This window comes from Pseudopipra pipra, chromosome 5, assembly GCF_036250125.1.
Source record: "Pseudopipra pipra isolate bDixPip1 chromosome 5, bDixPip1.hap1, whole genome shotgun sequence".
In the NCBI taxonomy this organism is placed as follows: domain Eukaryota; kingdom Metazoa; phylum Chordata; class Aves; order Passeriformes; family Pipridae; genus Pseudopipra; species Pseudopipra pipra.
In genome coordinates, this window is record NC_087553.1 from 72,529,083 (window position 1) to 72,546,980 (window position 17,898).

At 48.7% G+C, this 17,898-nt stretch overlaps 1 protein-coding gene across 1 annotated transcript in view; it reads left to right on the plus strand.

Moving 5' to 3' along the window:
• The first annotated feature begins 10,182 nt into the window (after positions 1-10,182).
• The window catches only part of MKLN1 (muskelin 1), a 95,292-nt gene continuing 87,576 nt past the window's right edge, over positions 10,183-17,898 (plus strand). Inside the window, exon 1 of the mRNA XM_064656579.1 lies at positions 10,183-10,313. Within this exon, the coding sequence (XP_064512649.1) occupies positions 10,216-10,313 (98 nt within the window). The 5' untranslated portion in view covers positions 10,183-10,215. The remainder of the gene's footprint in view (positions 10,314-17,898) is intronic.

Below are 17,898 nucleotides of genomic sequence, written 5' to 3' on the forward strand. Positions count from 1 at the left end.
ACTTGTGCAGGAAGTGAAGTCCCTTGCTAAGTGCTCAGACTGGAGAAGGGAAAGCTGCCTTTTGCAGGTGTCCCTCCTGTTAGTCCCAGGACCAGGAGAAACTGGGATGTGCTTGGCTTGTGGCATCCAGCACCACTTCAGGACATGATTTAATGTCATTCTGTGTCCCATTCTAAGCCAGCAAGGGAAAACCTGTGCTGGATGGGGTTAGGAGGGACCTTATTCCAGCACATGTTGGGATGATACACTCTGGACAGCACTTTTCCTGGTGCCCAGGTTGAAGGACGTGGTGACTTGGATCATACTCGTCTCTCTTCTCCTCTGACTTTGGGTAGTGTGTCCTCCGCCTCTGGCATCTCTGGAGAGGGTCTCCTCCTTCTCAGCTGTATAGGGAGGCCCCTGAGCCCCACAGCCAAGCCAGGGATGTGGAAGCAGGTCGGGAATGGCACTCCCACATCCCACAGACCTCAGCTCTGCCTGCCAAGCCCACACAGACGACTGCCTGTAGGCACGAGTCCATCCCAAGCCTTTAGCAGTCACAGGACTGTTGCCTCCCTCCTCTTCCCAGGAAGCAGATTGCAAAACCGTGTAACCGCGGAGACTAACACAGTGTGGATCGGCTCAGGCACCAGTCCACGCCCATCTGTGGCTCCCGGGAAACTGCTTCCTATGGGGCGGGAGAAGTCGAGCTTGGTGAGAAACAAGCCTCCTGCTGGGTACGTGGCTCTCCTTTCTCCCCCCAAAAAACTCAAAACATTGTTCTGCAATGGACCGAGAACCTCTGGGTCTGTAGATAAAAAAAGCCCCATCCCATGTGTTACCCCAAGCCCTCCCAAAAAAGTGGGGGGAGCCCTAAGGTTTGGGCTCTGGACAGTGCAGAGACTACTTGGGTGGACTTGGTGCTGGGGCAACCTCTGGAGTTAAAAATGCAACCTGAATGGGTTGCACTGAGAGAATTTGCTTGTTCCTTCACAGAATATGATTTCTGTCCTCGGTGGAAGGAAAATTCATCCCCTTTCACGGGAGTAGTGTGTTCCCCTCATTTTGCACTTGTGCTTGAATGCCAAAGAGGGTCTTAAGTGCAGCATCTGGCCATGGCCTGGAGGGTGTCCTTGGTGAGACGTCCTTCCCCAAGCCCTGCCCTTTCCAGAACTGCTGCCAGTAGTTCCACCTACTTACTATAAAACCAGGAACAGACACAACAGGAAACGATGCTCTGGAATAAAGCAGCCTTTCTGAGACTTTGGAGACTGGGCACAATTTATCCCCAGGGAGTGCTGGGATGGCTTGGTGGGTTTGGCATGTGGACATTTTATGTCCATGTCCATAGATGTGCATTTCATCAGGGAAGTTAAAGGATGCTTTCCTTTTCCAGAGGTCAGGCATTACTCCTTATGGATCTCTCTGAAAAAGATCAGAGAATGCTGGTGGTGGAGAGGATCAGTTCCAGGTTATCCGTGGTTTTTCCTCTCCCGGCTCCTGGCTGTGGAGATCCAGCATGACATGTCTGTACAGGATGCAGAGCAGTTGGCAGAAGCTGCTGAGATGCTCTGTGGCTGGCTAACCAAACACCAGGGAAAAGAGATGGGAGCTGGCATCATCTCCATGTGGCCTGTGGCTGGACACTCCACAGGAAACAGGGAGAGCCCAACAGCCTTGCTGGAAAAGTCATCTCTTGCACAGATCAAAGCATGGGACTGTCCTCAGGATGAGGAAATAAATAGAGAGAGTGAGAAACATTGGGCTGTTTAAAAAAGAGGCAGAGGGAGAAAGTGCCACCCTGGACTGGCCTGGCAAGAGCCAGGCTTGCAGAGGTGGGACAGTGGATCCTTGGAAGGCGCTGGGACAGCACTGGTGGGTTTATAATTTTCATATACAACAACAAGAGGTTAAAAACATTTGTTTGCAAACACAGAGCATAATTAGTAGTGAGTCATGGAAAGTGTTGTTCCAGCTACTGTAAAAAACAAGCTGGCACTGAAGGGTCTGCTGGTCATTTGAAAGCGCAGAGAGCTTCAGCCCAAGATTCCTCCTTCCTTAATTACAGCACTCTTGGCCACTCGCTCTAAATTAAGCAGACAGGAGCACAAGAGAGCTAATGCACTGCTCCGAAAGGCAAACTATTAACCAAAGTGTCTCTCAGATGTTTAACTTCAAGGAGGTGCGATTGAAATCCCATCAATTACGATCAGCGGACATGAGAAGGGCGTGAAGTTCATCCATAACGTAATTTGCAGAATAATAAAAATTGAACATGTGAAATCTCTGTTGGGCTGAGGCTACTTCAATCCCCAGGGTGAGTTAGACTGGTCCCTGTACCAGGATTCCTACTGCGCTGCCTGCACTGCAATAAATGCAGTGCAAGAAAAGTTTCCCTGGTGCGTTTTTGTTACTCAGAGGATGTTGCTGTTGAATATTTATGTCACAGTTACACACATAAGGACTTTCTGGGCAGTCCCAAGTATTCCCTGCTTTTGCCTTCATTGGCAGTTTTCTCTTTCCAAAATCCACCCAGCTATTCTGACAGTTCTTCTGGACCACAAAGAGCTCTCTGCTGTCCCTGGCATCCTCTTCCTTTAAACACTTTGCCTAAGTTCCCTGCCCTCAGCAAACCAGTCAACAGGAACAATGGACTTAGGGAGACCGTGACATTCCCAACTGAAAAACAAGATTGAGTCCTTCACTTCCCACTGTGCTGCTGACAGCAACACTGCTTAGCACTCCTACCCTATGACACATTACCCAAACATTAGCTAATTATCCTGCCTGACTCCTTAGAAAGTAGGCAATTAAGTATTTAGCTCGGTTCTCCTGATGAAGAAACCTGGGTACAAAAAGAGGTTAATAGGGGAAAGACCAATCCCACTGTGTAGGGTGGAGAACATCCCTCTGCTTGAATCATGGAATCATAGAAGGGTTTGGGTTGGAAGGGACCTTAAAGATCACATATTTCCAACAACCCTGTTTTGGGACAGGAACACCTTACACTCTCCCAGGTTGCTCCAAGCCCCATCCAACCTGGCCTTGGACACTTACAGGGATAGGGCATCCACAGCTTCGCTGGGAAACCTGTGCCAGTGTCTCACCACCCTCACAGGGAAGAAGTTTTTCTAATATTTAATCTAAACCCTCTGTCAGTTTAAAGCCATTCCCCCTTGTCCTGTCACTATGTGCCCTTGTCCCAAGTCCCTCTCCAGCTCTCTTGGAGCCCCTTTAGGCACTGGAAGGGGCTCTCAGGTCTCCCTGGAGCCTTCTCTTCTCCAGATTGAACACCCCCAGCCCTCCCAGCCTGGCTCCAGAGCATAGGCTCTCCATCCCTTGGAGCATCTCTTTGGCCTCCTCTGGGCTTGCTCCAGCAGCTCCACGTCCTTCTCACACTGGGGGCCCCAGAGCTGAACACAGCACTGCAGGTGGGGTGTGACCTTCCAGTCAATGCCAATTGAATTCTAATTTCTCCAATTTGGAGGGGCAATGAGGAGCTTGGGGCTTGTCTTTCCCATCTCAACTGACTGTGCTAAAGCTGAGCCTCCTCTAGAATGTGCATAAACAGACCAGAACCTCAGGAGAGTGATTCAGCCTCACCCAAGACATGTCCCATTGTGATGGGCTGAATCAGCCTCTGGGAAGAGCATCCAAGGAGTCCACCTTCTCTGTGCTGCCAAGGGGAAGGTGTGGATGCCCCAAGCATTCAGTGTGAGTTGTCTCCAAATTGCAGACATGCTGTTGCCAGGATCAGTGCTCAGGAGCTCCTGGGAAATGTATTGTAGCTGTCATTTGAGCCAACTTTTATGCGCATCGTGGAGCACTGTGACAAAAGCAGGCTGCAAATTCTCCTCTTCCTACTGTCCATTGGGTGATCGGTGCTCCATGAACTGGGGGTATCTTTGGAGGGAGAAAATGCTGCAATACACTATTTTTAATGTAGAGAGAAAATGTTTAGTGGAAATGTCTTTAAAATAAAGCAACAGAAGGAGTCCAAGCCTAATAACAAGAGCTCTAGCCATTGTGACTAAGTACTCCATAAAATGTGTAATTAGGCACTATAGCAACTATTGAATTCCAAGGCACATTTTGCATCTGAAACACAGGACAGAGCATCCTCTTTGGGTGATTCAGAGAAATCATCACAGCACCCCGGGCGCATGGAAAAGGGAGAAGCAGTGCAGTGTGTGATAAGCAGCCTGTGCCTGACGTGGAAGTGCATCCCAGCAGGAGCAGCCCTGCCTGGGATGAGCACACCTGCCTGGAGGGAGAAGAGATGAGTAAATATTTTTAGCCTGAGGCACAACTGGGAGGATCTCCTCTGCTTCCCATGAGTGCTTGTTGAATTGTGGAGTGGAGCTGAGCACGGCAGCGCGTCACCCTGGTGGGCATGGAGAGGGTGGCACGGGGGTGACGCTGGAAAAGTGCATTTTCCAAAAAACTGAAGGTCATGGAATTGTTGGAGCTAGTCCAGAGGAGGGCCATGAAGTTGCTAAGATGATTGGAGCATCCCCCCTTACAAAGACAGGCTGAGGAAGTTGGGGCTGTTTAGGAAAGAGGAGGTTGCACGGAGACCTCACAGCAACCTTCCAGTATCTGAAGGTGCTACAGGGAGGCCAGAGAGGGACTCTTCATCAGGAACTGGAGTGATAGGACAAGGAGTAATGGGTACTTTTGAAAGAGGGGAAATTTAGGCTAGATATTAGGAAAAAATTCTTTACTGTGAGGGGGGTGAGGCCCTGGCACAGGTTGCCCAGGGAGGCTGTGGATGCTCCAACCTTGGAAGTATTCAAGGCCAGGTTGGATAAGGTCTTGAGCAACCGGGTCTAGTGGGAGGTGTCCCTGCCCATTGCAGGGGAGGTTGGGACTAGATGATCTTTAAGGTCTCTTACAACCCTTAACATTTTATGATGTTATCAAAGGACAGAGAGTGTGAGTGTGATCTGTGCTGCCCTTCCCATCTCCCCGGCTTTTCCTGCCCTCGGGTGCCCTGTTTTAGTTCAGATGGAGCCGAGCACACAAGGGTGCCAAGGAGATCTTCTTTCCCCAGCGTGGCTCGGAGCCACTTGCATCCCTTAAAAGGCATCTTCTGACTCTCATACACTCTCCTCCATTGTCTGGGGCATGCTGTTTTGCAGCTGGAGACTGGTGAATGAAGCTGAGTTACTGACCTTGATTCGAAAAAAATGCACACTTGTGCTGTGCAAAACAAGCCCTTTAAAGCTTGGCTTTTATGCAGAGAATTATGGCAATGTGTGTATGGAGGCACTGGCATTTCAGGCCCCTTTCAGTCTTCTGGATTGCCAGCAAGGTCTTTCACTGATGTGAGCCTTCAACCAAAGGACAGATGCTGCAAGAGGCAGTGAAGAGGACTCAAGCAGGTATTGGAGTGCGTAGCCCAGGAGCAGATGCTTGGATCACAGCCTGGATCAGAAGAGGTATTTTATTACCTCTTCTGGAAGGAGGTATTGTTTTACCATGTCGTAAGGAGGCACAGATGAACCCTCTCTCTAAAGGGAGCGAACAATAAAATCATCTGGTTTTGAGGCTTGTTCTCATGTCTCTTCAGTGTGAATGTGCATGGCAGCCACGCAGAAAACGGGTCTCAATGAGCTTTGCCGCTTTTTTTTTCCATCGTGTCATCAAAATGAGAGATGAAGATGAGTGAGGCCAGTTTGAGGAGTTTTTGCAATTCCCCTGGTCCTGCTCCAGCCTTGCCCACAGGTTGGAAGAGATGCCAGGAGCCAGACTTTGATGATTCTTGTGGGTCCCTTCCAACTCAGAATATTCTGGGATTCTGTGATTAGAGGCATTTTCCTTTGAAGGTGCTGTGGGAGGCAGCAGGTGTTCGGCTTGGAAGGGTGCTCCGAGCCTGGGTCTGGTGCAGGCAGGAGTTTTTATCCACTTTGCTCGATGTATTTAGTGAAATGAGGCAGAAGGAGCTTGGTTAGGTGAGCATCGCCAAAATCTGGTAGGACAATCCCCCGCCGGGCCAGCGCTGCGCTTCCGCTCCGAGAACAATGGGAGTTTACACAACTGCAGCCCACTTGAGGTTTCTGCCTTACTTCACGAGCCCCCAAATGTTACAGCTCTGCCTGATGTCCTTGGCTCTGTCCTGCTTTGGAAGGAAACATGCAGCGGCCTGTGCTGCCAATGCTATTTCCTCCCGCCTGTTCTTTAGAGGTCTCTTTTTCCAACAGCTGATCGGCTCCGCAGCTCCGGGGAGTACGTGAGATCCGGCTGGCCCACGAGCGGGCTGGTATGGCCGCCTGCCATGTTGTTGTTTGTATTGCTTTCATTTTTCTGGCGTTACTTGGCTCTTCCACGCAACTTGTTTTCATCCTGAACTATGTGCTCGTTACGTATCCAAACGCCCACGCGAGGTTTTGCATGAGGAAACTCGAAACACACGCGCGGTAGAGGAACAAGTTCCTGATGTGGGGGGGGGGTGTGTGTGTGTGTGAGATATTTGTCTCCAGGCTGACACAAACGATTGTCATATCCCCAAGTTTCCTGCCCTTGGGTTTCCAGCTTTCTGATGACAAGCACGTGAACGCTGTGTGTGTATTGTCCCCCTGGCAAAGAGATGTGGGGAACATCTCTTGTGGTCACCTTGGTCTCTCCCAGCAACTCCAGCTACTGTCCAAGGCACCCGTCCGGGGACCTCTGAGCTTGCCAGAAGGCTGGGCCCTGATCGCCAAAGGGACCCTGTTTGCAGCAAGGGAAGCTCTTGCTTCCCCTCCACGGCCCCTTCCTTACAAACCAGTCAGCCACAGGCAGCACAGATCCACCCAGCCAGCTCTGGTCTGGGAATTGTGCTGGAGAGTTTCAGTAAGGTCCCAAATGAGGGGCTCAGGAGAAGGACAGCTCTGCAAGGTGTTCGTTTCGTAAGGACAAGGAAGCTCGTGAAAGGTCTGGAGCACAAGTCTGATGAGGAGAGGCTGAGGGAGCTGGGGGGGCTCAGCCTGAAGGAAAGGAGGCTCAGGGAGGACCTTCTCACTCTCTACGACTCCCTAAATGGGGATTGGAGCCATATGAAGTTTGGTCTCTTCTCCCAGGTAACAAGAGATGGGATAAGAGGAAATGGCCTCAAGTTGCACCAGGATTGGATTGGATATCTGGAAAAATTTCTTCACTGAAAGAGTGGTCAAGCATTGGGACAGGCTGCCCAGGGCAGTAGTGGAATCACTGTCCCTAAAAGTGTCCAAAAAACATGTGGATGCGGCATCTGGGGACATTTTTTAGTGGTGGCCTTGGCAGTGTTGGGTTAATGGTTGGACTTGATGGTCTTAGAGGGCTTTTCCAACCTTAATGATTCTGTGATAAGTGCCCTCTTTTGGGGTTCTTCCCCAGAGCAGTGGGTCTCAGTCACTGCTGGAGGTAGGACAGGGTACATTGATTCCTTTGGGCTCCACAGGTTCCACAGATCCAGTGTTGCATTAGAGCAGGAAATGCAGCACAGACCTGGAGCAGCACAGTGGGGTTCAGACACTCGTGTTTTCTGAGTCTCCCCTTCCTCTATGGCCCCATCACCACTGCAAGGGTGTGGGTGTATCCCAACCCTTGTTGGGATACAGAGAGCTCAGCTGGAGGCTCCAGGCTGTGCAAAACTGCAGCACAGACGCTCCCCTGCACATCACACTCCTCCCCACCGTGCTCCGTCCACTCAGAGTGTGGAAAAACCCTCTTCTCCAGCAGCCACCAGTAACTGCACAGCACCAGGAAGGTTGAGCTGGAGAAACCGGGGAGGGGTGGCTCGGTTTGCAGCTCAGGATTGCTTTGCTTCCTCACAGCCTTCCCTGCTGCCTGTGCTGCAGATGGAGAAAGATTTTCCAAGGCTGTCAGTACTGCGTATTTCACCAGCATTCCCTTCACTTTAAGTCCAAAATGTGCTAAAAATACGCTGGCTTGGCATCCAGGTCTTGATTCAAGTGGTAACAGGATACTGGGCAGAGAAATCCTGGGGTGGTTTCACTCTGCGGCAGGGAGCTGCTGGCTCTCCCTCCTCTTCCTCCTCCTCCTCCTTCACCTCTTCCTGGCTGCTGTGGGGCTGTTGCCCCCCACTCTCAATCCCCTAAATTTCACGTTCAGAGGTCACAGGTTTCCCATGTCATTGCTCCTCTTGTGCTGGTTGTTCGTGAAGCTCCAAACATCGAGGTGACGTCTCTTCCTCTGGGGTTGGGAGTATATTATTAGTAAAGTATTTGTTTTATTACTCCTGTGGTAATTCTGGGAGAGGAGGGATGCCCGCAGGCAGAAGTTTGGATAAGTGAAGTCTGAAATGCCACGGGAAGCCCACAAACTTCAAAAAGCCTCGTTAGTGCAGCAGCGGAGGGAGATGTGGATGTTTGTGCCTCATCCATGGACTTTGTGGTGTTGTTGCAGAGCTCTGTGGCTTTGATTCCAGTGAAAACACTGAGAACCCCCTCAGGGAAGGGGTCTTGAGATGAAGTGCTTGCTGTTCCCCCTCGCTTTTGAAACACCCAGTTGATGTTCAGCCTTCAAGGCTGCGGAACGAGTTTTTCATCCACAGGCAGATTTTGCTGCCACATTCTCACTAGTTTTCCTAAAATAAAGGGGGGAAAAAAAATAAAAGAATCCTTGTGCTAATTTAATCTAGCCAGGCATCCTGCTGTCCTGCCTCATAATATCTCTCCAATCTGTCATTTCCAACAGACAGCGGTTTATTTGTTTGGCTTTTTTTTTCCCCCATGGTCTTAAAATATTTCCCCTGCTTTCTCCAGAGCTGCCCCAAGGATGTCCCAAGCTTCCCCCTGGCTTTGGTGGGAGCTCCGGGTGAAAACATCTCCCTTCTCCAGGAAAAACCCTAAACAACCTTAAATAGAGAAACTTGTAAAAGAATCGCCAGCTTATGTGCTGGCCCATCAGTGTTTGGGGTTTCAGAGCCAGGCTCTGGGCACATGGTGGTCCAAAGCACTGAAATCCAACCTGGTCCAGGTCTGGAGATCCCAAAGGGAGCATTCCTCCAAATGCAGCACAGCACCAGAGACCCAGAGAGGTACCACAGCGCTGTCAGAGAATTATTCAGCAGCATCAGTTGCAAAGGAGGAAACTATGAATACTTTAATGTTTAATATAGAATCATAAAATCACAGGTTTGTGTTGGAAGGAACCTAAAGATCATCTTGTTCCAAACCCCTTGCCACGGGCAGGGACACCGTCCACTATCTCAGGTTGCTCAGAGCTCCTCCCAACCTGGCCTCAAACACTTCCAGGGATGGGGCATCCACAACTTCTCTGGGCAAGCGGTGGTGGTGGTGTTGACAGTTGGATTTGATGATCTGTAAGGTCTTTTCCACTCTTAACGATTCTATGAGTCTGTAATTCCAGGAGCCAGTGTGGGATCAAACCCCACTGGGTTTTCCTAGATGCTTTTCCCAAGCACCTCCCTGCACGGGGCTGGGAAAGGAGCCATCCCCTTTGGTAATCAACATCCCACTCCAGCCTCATGGGGCAACCCCCCGAGCCCCTCAGCCCACCTAAAACCCCTCAGGGCATCCCCTGAGTGCCTTGAGCTCTCAGCCCCACAGGGCATTCACTGAACCCCTCAGTCCCCCTCAGCCGCACAGGACACCCCCTGAGGCACTCAGGGCATCCCTCCGAGCCCCACACCCCACTCCAGCCCCACGGAGCACCCCCTGAACCCCTCAGCTCCTCAGGGCATCCTTCAAACCCTTCAGCCCCTCAGGGCACCCCCTGAGCCTCTCGAGCCCCTCAGGGCATCCTTCGAGCCCCTCAGCCCCCCCTCTCACCCCCCTGAGCCCTTCATGCCCACAGGGCACCCCCCCCCCGAGCTCCTCAGGGCACCCCCTGAATTCCTTGAGCCTCTCAGGGCATCCTTTCAGCCGCTCAGGTCCCCCTCAGGGCACCCTCTGAACTCCTTGAGCCCTTCAGACCCAGGGGGCACCCCTCCCCAGAGCCCCTCAGGGCTTTGAACATCTCGAACCTCTCAGGGCATCCCTCGAGCTCCTCAGGGCACCTCCTGAACCCCTTGAGCCTCTCAGGGCATTCCCTGAGCCCCTCAGGGCAGTCCCTGAACCCCTCGAGCCCTTCAGATCCACGGGGCACACCCCGAGCCCCTCAGCTCGTCCCGCCCAGCCCAGCCGTGTGTGTCCCCCCCCGTCCCCTGCGCGGCCCCTTTAAGAGCGCGGCCCCTTTAAGGGCGCGGCCCCGCCCGCCGCGGTCGCTGCCGGGGCCGCTGCTGACAACAAGATGGCGGCAGCGGCGGCGGGTCCGGTGGGCGCCGAGAGCCGCGTGCTGGGCTACAGCCTGCACCGCTGGAGCAGCTTCTCCTCCACGTACCTGCCCGAGTGAGTGCCGGCACCAGCGCCGCGCCCGGGGCGCGCTCCGGGCTCCGGTCTGGGGGTGGCCGGGCGGCCGGGCCTGTGCGCGGCCTGCGCGGGGCCTGCGCGAGGTGGCGGCGGCGGCGGGGGGAGCGGGAACGGAGCCGTGTGTGATGGGGGTGGTCTGTAGAGCGGAGTTTGGGGTTTCTTGCAGAGTTTTGCGGGGCTGTGTGTGACGGAGGGGCCTGTGTATCGGGTTTTGGGGGGGCGGTGTGTTCGTGTGCGGCTGTGCGGCAGAGTTTGGGAGTTTGTGCGGAGTTTGGGGCGCTGTGCGTGAGTGAGGATCTGCGCAGCGGAGTTTGGGGGGCCGTGCGTGAAAGGAGTTCGCAAATCAGGATTTGGGGGTTTGTGTGTGTGGCGTCTCTACAGCGGAGTTTGGGGCTTTGTACAGAATATGGGGGGCTGTGTGTGAAGGAGGATCTGTACAGCAGAGTCTGGGGGGCTGTGTGTGTGTGTCTTTACAGCGTAATTTGGGGGCTTATACAGAATTTTGGGGGGTTGTGTGTGTAAGGGGGCTGTGTGTGGGGGGGCTGTACAACAGTTTGGGGGGTTGCGTGTGAGGGAAGGTCTGTAGAGCAGGGTTAGGAGGGGGCTGTGTAAAAGGGGGAATCTGTACAATAGAATTAGGGTGGCATTGTGTGAGGGGGGTCTGTACAGCAGAGTTTGGGGGGCTGAGTGTCAGGGAGGGTCTGTACAGCAGGGTTTGGGGGGCTGTGTGTGATGGAAGGTCTGTACAGCAGGGTTTGGGGGGCTGTGTGTGAAGGGGGTCTTTACAGCAGACTTGAGGGAGGTTTTGTGTGTTTGGGTCTGTAGAGCAGGTTTGGGGTTCTATGTGTGTGTGTTGGTCTGTGCAAGAGGGTTTGGGGACTTTGTGTGAAGGGCAGTCTGTACTGTGGAGTTTGGGGGGGGCTGCATGTGGGGTTGTATAGCAAGGTTTGGGGGGCTTCGTGTGAGGGAGGGTCTGTAAAGCAGAGCTGGGGGGCAAGAGGTGCTCGAAAGGGGTTCAGAGACAGAGCTGAGCCCCATCACTGGGGGGTGTGTTTGGGGAAGTGGTTGATGAAGAGATTTGGGGGTGTTGTTTGGGGTGGAGGGTCTGGGCTGCAGGTTTGGGGTGATGAGTGAGTGGGGGGGGCCTGGAGGGTCAGATTTGGGGGCCTTGAGCACCAGGGATGGGCAAGGGAAAGCTGCACCTAAGGAGGTGAAGCTGACCTCAGGTTTGGGGGAAGGACATTTGTGGGACAGGCTGGTCAGTCACTGGTTGAAATGGGGAGAAGGGTCAGTGCCCCCCTGCCCTGCAGGTGAGGGGCTGTCAGGTGCCTCTGGGCTCTGTGTTTTTTGGCAGCTGGGTGTCCTCTCCTGCCCTTGACCTGGAATGCTGGGCTCTGTCACCTGCTGTGTGTGGCTTTTGGGGGAGGGGGTCCCCTGCTGCCCTCAACTCCTGCCTCTGGGAATTCGGGGGTTGGCAGGAGGAGGCAGGAGCTGTGCTTCACAGCCATGTGTTTGTGCTGCTGTACTACCCTGATCACATCCTCAGTGGGAGAGTTGGCTCCGTGGCATTCAGCTACAGCCTGTTAAATTCCTCCAGTGACTGACAGAGAAGTTTGGAGTGACCACAGTGAGGTTTAGGTATAATAGTTTCAGTAACACCTTTTTGATAAGCCAACCTTGGTGCTGGAATTTGGGAGGACCGTTAGGATCATAGGACAGCTGGGTCATTGTGGGTTGTAGAGCTTCACCTGATCATCGATTGTGCTGCTTTTACTGACCTTTGATTGAAGTATCCTCAACTCACCCGCTCTCAACAAGTGACAGAGTTGCCTTAGTTGTTAATTATTAATATCCTCAATTATCTCCACTTTCCAAAATGAAGCAAACCTTTAAAACCAAGTTTTTAACTGAACTCCTTATTGTTGTATCTTTCCCTGTGTTTGCTGTGTTAGGTATGAAAAAGAAGTGGATTCTTTCCTAATTGATAATCTTTGGTGATAATTAAGTAATCCCCTTATCTTTCTTGTTAAAACAACTTGACTTTACGGCGGCTCTTTCAGGTCTCTGATCATCTTGTGGTTATTTCTACCAGCATTTCTGGCTTTTAACTCTGTGTTGAAGTGTTGTTCCCTGAGCAGGAGGGTGACAGTCCATTATTGATCTCACTGATGAGATGTAAACAGATAGTATTGTCTTTCTCCTTGACACCCCTTTCCAAGGCTCCCCTTAGTCCCTTTTGCTCCAGGCTCATGTCAGGATTTAATGTTCACGTGGCATCTGCAGTGCTGCCCAAAGTCCTTAATGTCATTGCCTTCCCTGATACAATTCCCATTCCTATAGCAGGGCTGGTGTTTTCCAAAGCATGACCTTGCGTTTGGCTGTTTTTAAGATGTTGTTTAGAAGTGCTCATCATCAGGGAAAACAATTTTTATTGGCTTTTCAGCAGCGTAATTCCAGGAATGGGGTTATTCTCTGGCATGCTGACCTTGGTCTGAGGAATGCTGGTCTTAATGCCTGTCAGAGCTGTCTGCTCTGAAAGTTTTGGGTTTTACTTTCTAGCTTTTGATTCCCATGGGAATGAAAAAGGAGAGAGCTTAAATGCAGTCTGAAATGGAAAGGAAAGGCTTCGACCTGTGATTTGAGATTAGACTCTCAAAAAGAGAAAATGTGTGAAGGAACATAGGAGAGGGTGGATTTTTTTGGAGCAAAGATTGAAAACTTGAAAATTGCTGGGACAGGAACATAACATACTATGGGATGGACATGCAGGTAGAGCTAAAACTTGTCTTAGTGTTTGACATGAGGAACAGAATGATGCTTGCTTGGAAGGAGTCAATCTTAGATGTGTTTCCTAACCTAAATGATTCCACAGTAATGAGAATTCTGGTTATGCTGTAGTTTAAAGTTTGAGAAAGTTTTCTAGTCTAACTAGGAAGAAACCACTTGACCTTGGAGTAGAAGAGGGGCTCTGCCCTCATGGATGTAGGAATGAATATACAACTTACTAAATATTGCTGCTTGTTGTTGGGAGTTGTGGTAGTGCAGGAGAAGTGCTTGTGGAAGGGGAGCAGAGTGGCTTGTCAGCTAAGCATGATTTAAACACACTTCTTAAGTAGTTCTATGGTTTTAAATGTAAAACAAAGTTATGAAATATAAAACTTTAATCACTGCTGACCAGGAAAGAAGTTAGATGTCTAGTGACTTATATCACATCTGGTTATGTGATGCTGAACTGGTGCTGAAACTTTTCAGAGTACTGAAACCATCTGATAACTGCTCTTTTTCTTAAAAAAAAAAAAAAAGCCCAAGCAAAAGAAAACAAAATTAGAAGTGTTTTTCAAAGGCCTTTCTGGTCATGCTCTAGTTGAGGATCAGTAGTCTATCAAAAAAGACCAGTTTTCTTTCAGTGACTCAGAAGCTTCCTCTGGTGAATGCTGGCATCTCTCCTCTGGCATTTTGTGCTGGTACCACAGAATTGATGTTGGATTCAGTGTCTGACTGTGTCACCAGGGCTGTGGCTACCTGCATGTTTACAAAGACCTTTCCAAACACCGAGTGTGGATTATCCTTCTGGAGTCTGCCAAGGAATCATTCTCCTGTTTTTCAAACCACTGGAGTTGCCCTCTGTTGGTTTGTAGCTGCCAGCAGGAACAGTGACTTGGATATTTACTTTAAAAACTCTGTGGGTAGAAGTGAAAGAGTTGGTCTGGTTAATAGTGGCTAGTTCAGTTTGCACTGAGGGGAGGTTTTGCCTTTGGGAAGAAAATTGATCCAAGAGGAAATTTGTTGTTGAAACATCTGGTGTTTCCAGAGACGCTCTGCCTGTGCAGAGGCACTTCTGCAGGAAGTGATGAGCTCAGTCACTTCTTTTTTTTTTTTTTTTTTTTGGATAAGGAGGGATAAACAGTTTATAGAAGGTAATGTCACCTTTGTCCAAGCTTGTTGTTTTTTTTTTTTTTTTTTTTTTTTTTTTTTAATAAGGAAAAGAATCAAAAGCTTTTACTCTGCATTCTGAGAGAAGCACTTGATATCCTGGTTTTGTACCTGCTCCAGTTTGAACTTCCTCTGAGTTGGATAAGGGGTGAAGTGCTGTGCTCTGTGCATGGCAGTCTTGCACCCTTTTCTACTGCCAAATTACTGTATCCAAGGACCCCGGTTTCTAATGGAGGTGACTGGTGATGTTTTGTATTTGACTGATGCACTTGGGTCCTTCTGTCACTGTTTTATGGAGCTGAAATCCCACTTCAGAGACTAACAAGAGCCTTTTGTGATGTTGAACTAGTCACATACCTTTCTGAGGAAGTTTCATCCCATTTCTGTTGCTCAGATCTTCAGAGTCATTCAGGTCTTCCTGTATAGAATCCCTATAGAGGAAAATCAGTGTATTTCCTAGGTTTGACTTTAGGATTTTTAGTTGGTAATTTGTTTTACTATTTCTTGTGCTAAGGTGGTTACTAAGAGTATAAATTGATTGGTTTCTTAGCTGATAATTTAATACCATTTACAGCCTCCTAATTGTGTCGGTTTTTCACTGCAACTCATTTTTATCTAATTCATGGTGGACTTCAGTTGTTCTGAGAATTCCAGTCTTTTCCAGTTTGACACCGTGAATGGTGTCAAATGCTGAAGGCTGGATGACTCTGCTGTCCCTTTCCTAGGAAGTGTACTGGAGCAGGGGAAGAACCAGCTGATTTGTTAAATGCACTTAAAATAATTCTGTATTTTTGCTGGTTTTCTGTATTTCCATCAAAGCAGGAGGAAGTAAACTTAGTCAAAGATACTTTGATGGTAAAATGTGAGTGACTCATAGACTTTTAAAGTGAGAAAGCAAATTTTTTTTGTTTTGCTTTCTAGCTATGAGGATGTGACAGTAAGTTCCTGAAAAGTTTAAAATGTAGTTCTGTATTATGATTACTCTGAGAGAGTAAAAACTCTTCTATGTTTTCAAATCTAAGGTCCTGCAAAACGTTAGTAAGAAAGCGCTGAGAACAACACGTGTGACAAACTTTTGGGGGTAAAGTCCATAAGGATTAAAAAAAAAAACAAAACCAACCAAAACCAAACAACCAAACAAAACCAAACAAAAAAACTCATGTGGAAAATAACCTGAACTCCAGCTCCCCTGTTTCTCCTCCTGTCATGTGAAACCAGGGACTCAGATCTGCACCTTAGAGGTTCATAAATTTCCATAAAGATGCATCCAGGTCTTGAAGAATCCCATGTTTGAGCTGAGATTAGTCATAACTAATGAAAAGGTTTATTTTTAATATTCTGTTCCCTGAGCCCAAGTTCTGTTTCCCTGACAAGATGAGGGTACCCTCTGCTGAGACCTTTTAAAGCCATTTAAACCAGACCTAAAGGGTGGACTAGTCGTAGAACTGTGACTTTGGGGTTTTTTTTGCACAAACAAGCAATAATGTAGTTTTTTCAGCTTCAGTTGTCAGTATTTATAGCTTTACTTGAATACTTCAGTGTAGCCAACTCACTTTCCTCCTTGTGATTGCTTTGCCTTGAGATATGGGAAGGTGAGCAGGCACAGGGCTGGGTCTGTCACTGCTGATGGCTTTAAATATTGATCAGTACTTCCAACATTCCCTCAAATGAGCTGGGAATGCAAACCCTGGCTAAAACAGGGAGCTGCCCGACTCTGTTCCCCTCTGCTGAACCCTGTCTATAGAAATGTTCTCAGTTCTGCTTCTCGTTCTTTTCAATGTCCAGTGGAAAATATTTCCCCCTCTGCTTGTTTGTGTGGATTTTCTGGATGTTTCTGGACAATCTCACGTTCTGACAGGCATTTTCCCATTGTTTATGTCACTTCTGTAGCTTAGGATTTTTCTCCAAAAGCTGAAATTCAGTACTTAGAGAGCAAAACATTTCTGTAGAAAATAAAGTTGCACAGATTCAATGCATAAGTATTAGGTGCTTCTCTGGTGTCTGATAAGGTGAATAAGTGAGAAAGAAAAATGTCAGAGAGGTGAAGGGAGTGAAAAAAAATCACACAATTATGAAGTTATGATGAATCATGAGTTATGATACCTCTTGCTTCCCAGGTAGAAGCACAAGTGCTGTAGTATAAGAAGAAATCTCTGGGCCCCAGATAAAATATAGACATTACTTAAGAGATTAGACAGTTTTATTCACTGGCAGAAGGATGAAGGTGAAATGCTAATTGCTCAGGTTCCCTGGTGTGACCAACCTGGCAGAACCTGTATTGGATGTTCAGCCTATTCTGGGATGGCATTTTTCAGGAACATTAAGAATGTACAATTTTCCTGGAAGGTGTTAACATCATCAGATTATGGATCATTTGCCCTGTATGTGGCTGTACAGCCTGTGAGTTTAATAAAAGTGTTCCAGCTCCTGATGACTAATTACTGGCTTAAAGACTAAAACACTCTGTGAAACAGTTTTCCTTGGGATGAGTGTAATTGCTCAGACATCATGTACAGTCTGCTTGATTTTTTTTTTTTTCATGGCAAAGAATATAGTTTCTAATTCTGCACATTCATCATGTTCTAAAGCAAGCCAGTGCTTGACTTTATATGAACTTGTAAACCCAAATGTAGCTGTGCTTTTTTGCCTGTTGAATTTTGTGGGAAGAGTGACCTGTAAGTTCAGCTGGGCCTGAATTCCATAATACCCCAGTTACTGGAAGGGGAGGAGGGAGCACTGAAGATGTAGAGTGGTTGTTGCTTTAGGTAGTTGCTATTTCAGTCATTACTTGAAAGTCAGTGTGCATAATCCTTGAGAAATTATTTCCTGGATCAATTTAAATCAAGGAGCACAGCCATCTATTTGAGTTGAGGACAGCAGCCTGCACGTCTGGATTTGAGCTGCAGCAGCAGAGTGGCTGATGGCACTTGCTCCTCCTCTGCTGGAGTGTTTTGCTGTTCCTGGCAAATAACAGGATCTTCATCCTGGAGAAAAACTGTGCCCTGGTCAGTTTGAATTTGGTGGTGTTTTCCTTGGTCTTCCCTGCCTTTCCTCCCGAGACTCCTGGGTTCATAATGTCACCCTGGAGCTCTGGGAAGGTGCCTGAAAAAACGCTGAAGCTCTGGGACGTGACCTGTATTTTTCTGGGATTCCTTTTCCTTTAAGCAGCATTTGGCTCTTGCAACTGTATTTAAATACCAATTTCCTAGCGTGTTCTGAACTTGAAAGTTGTATCAGTAAAGAGATGGTCTTCACACAGAGTGCTAAAATGGAAGGGAAAAATTTGGATTTTTCAGTAAACTGACCCGTGAGTAAGGAATTGCTGAATGAGTTCCCACTCTGCTCTCTCATGGTGGTGTACTATTGCTAACTCTCACATTTTTGTCTCCTTGAAAACCTGCTTTTGGGTACAGGGTTTGGAAGCTGCCAAATATGAAAGTAATGCTGGCTTGGGAACTGCTGTTTCCTTCAGCATGAATTATGTATATTGCCCCAAAATAAGGAATTATTCTGTAATGTAGCTCCAGGGGCAAATGTTTGGCTTGTAATGCATTTCCCCAAATAAGCAGCACTTAACAGGCTTCTTTATTTTGTATACCATATATACATATACTTCTTTATTTTCCCAGGT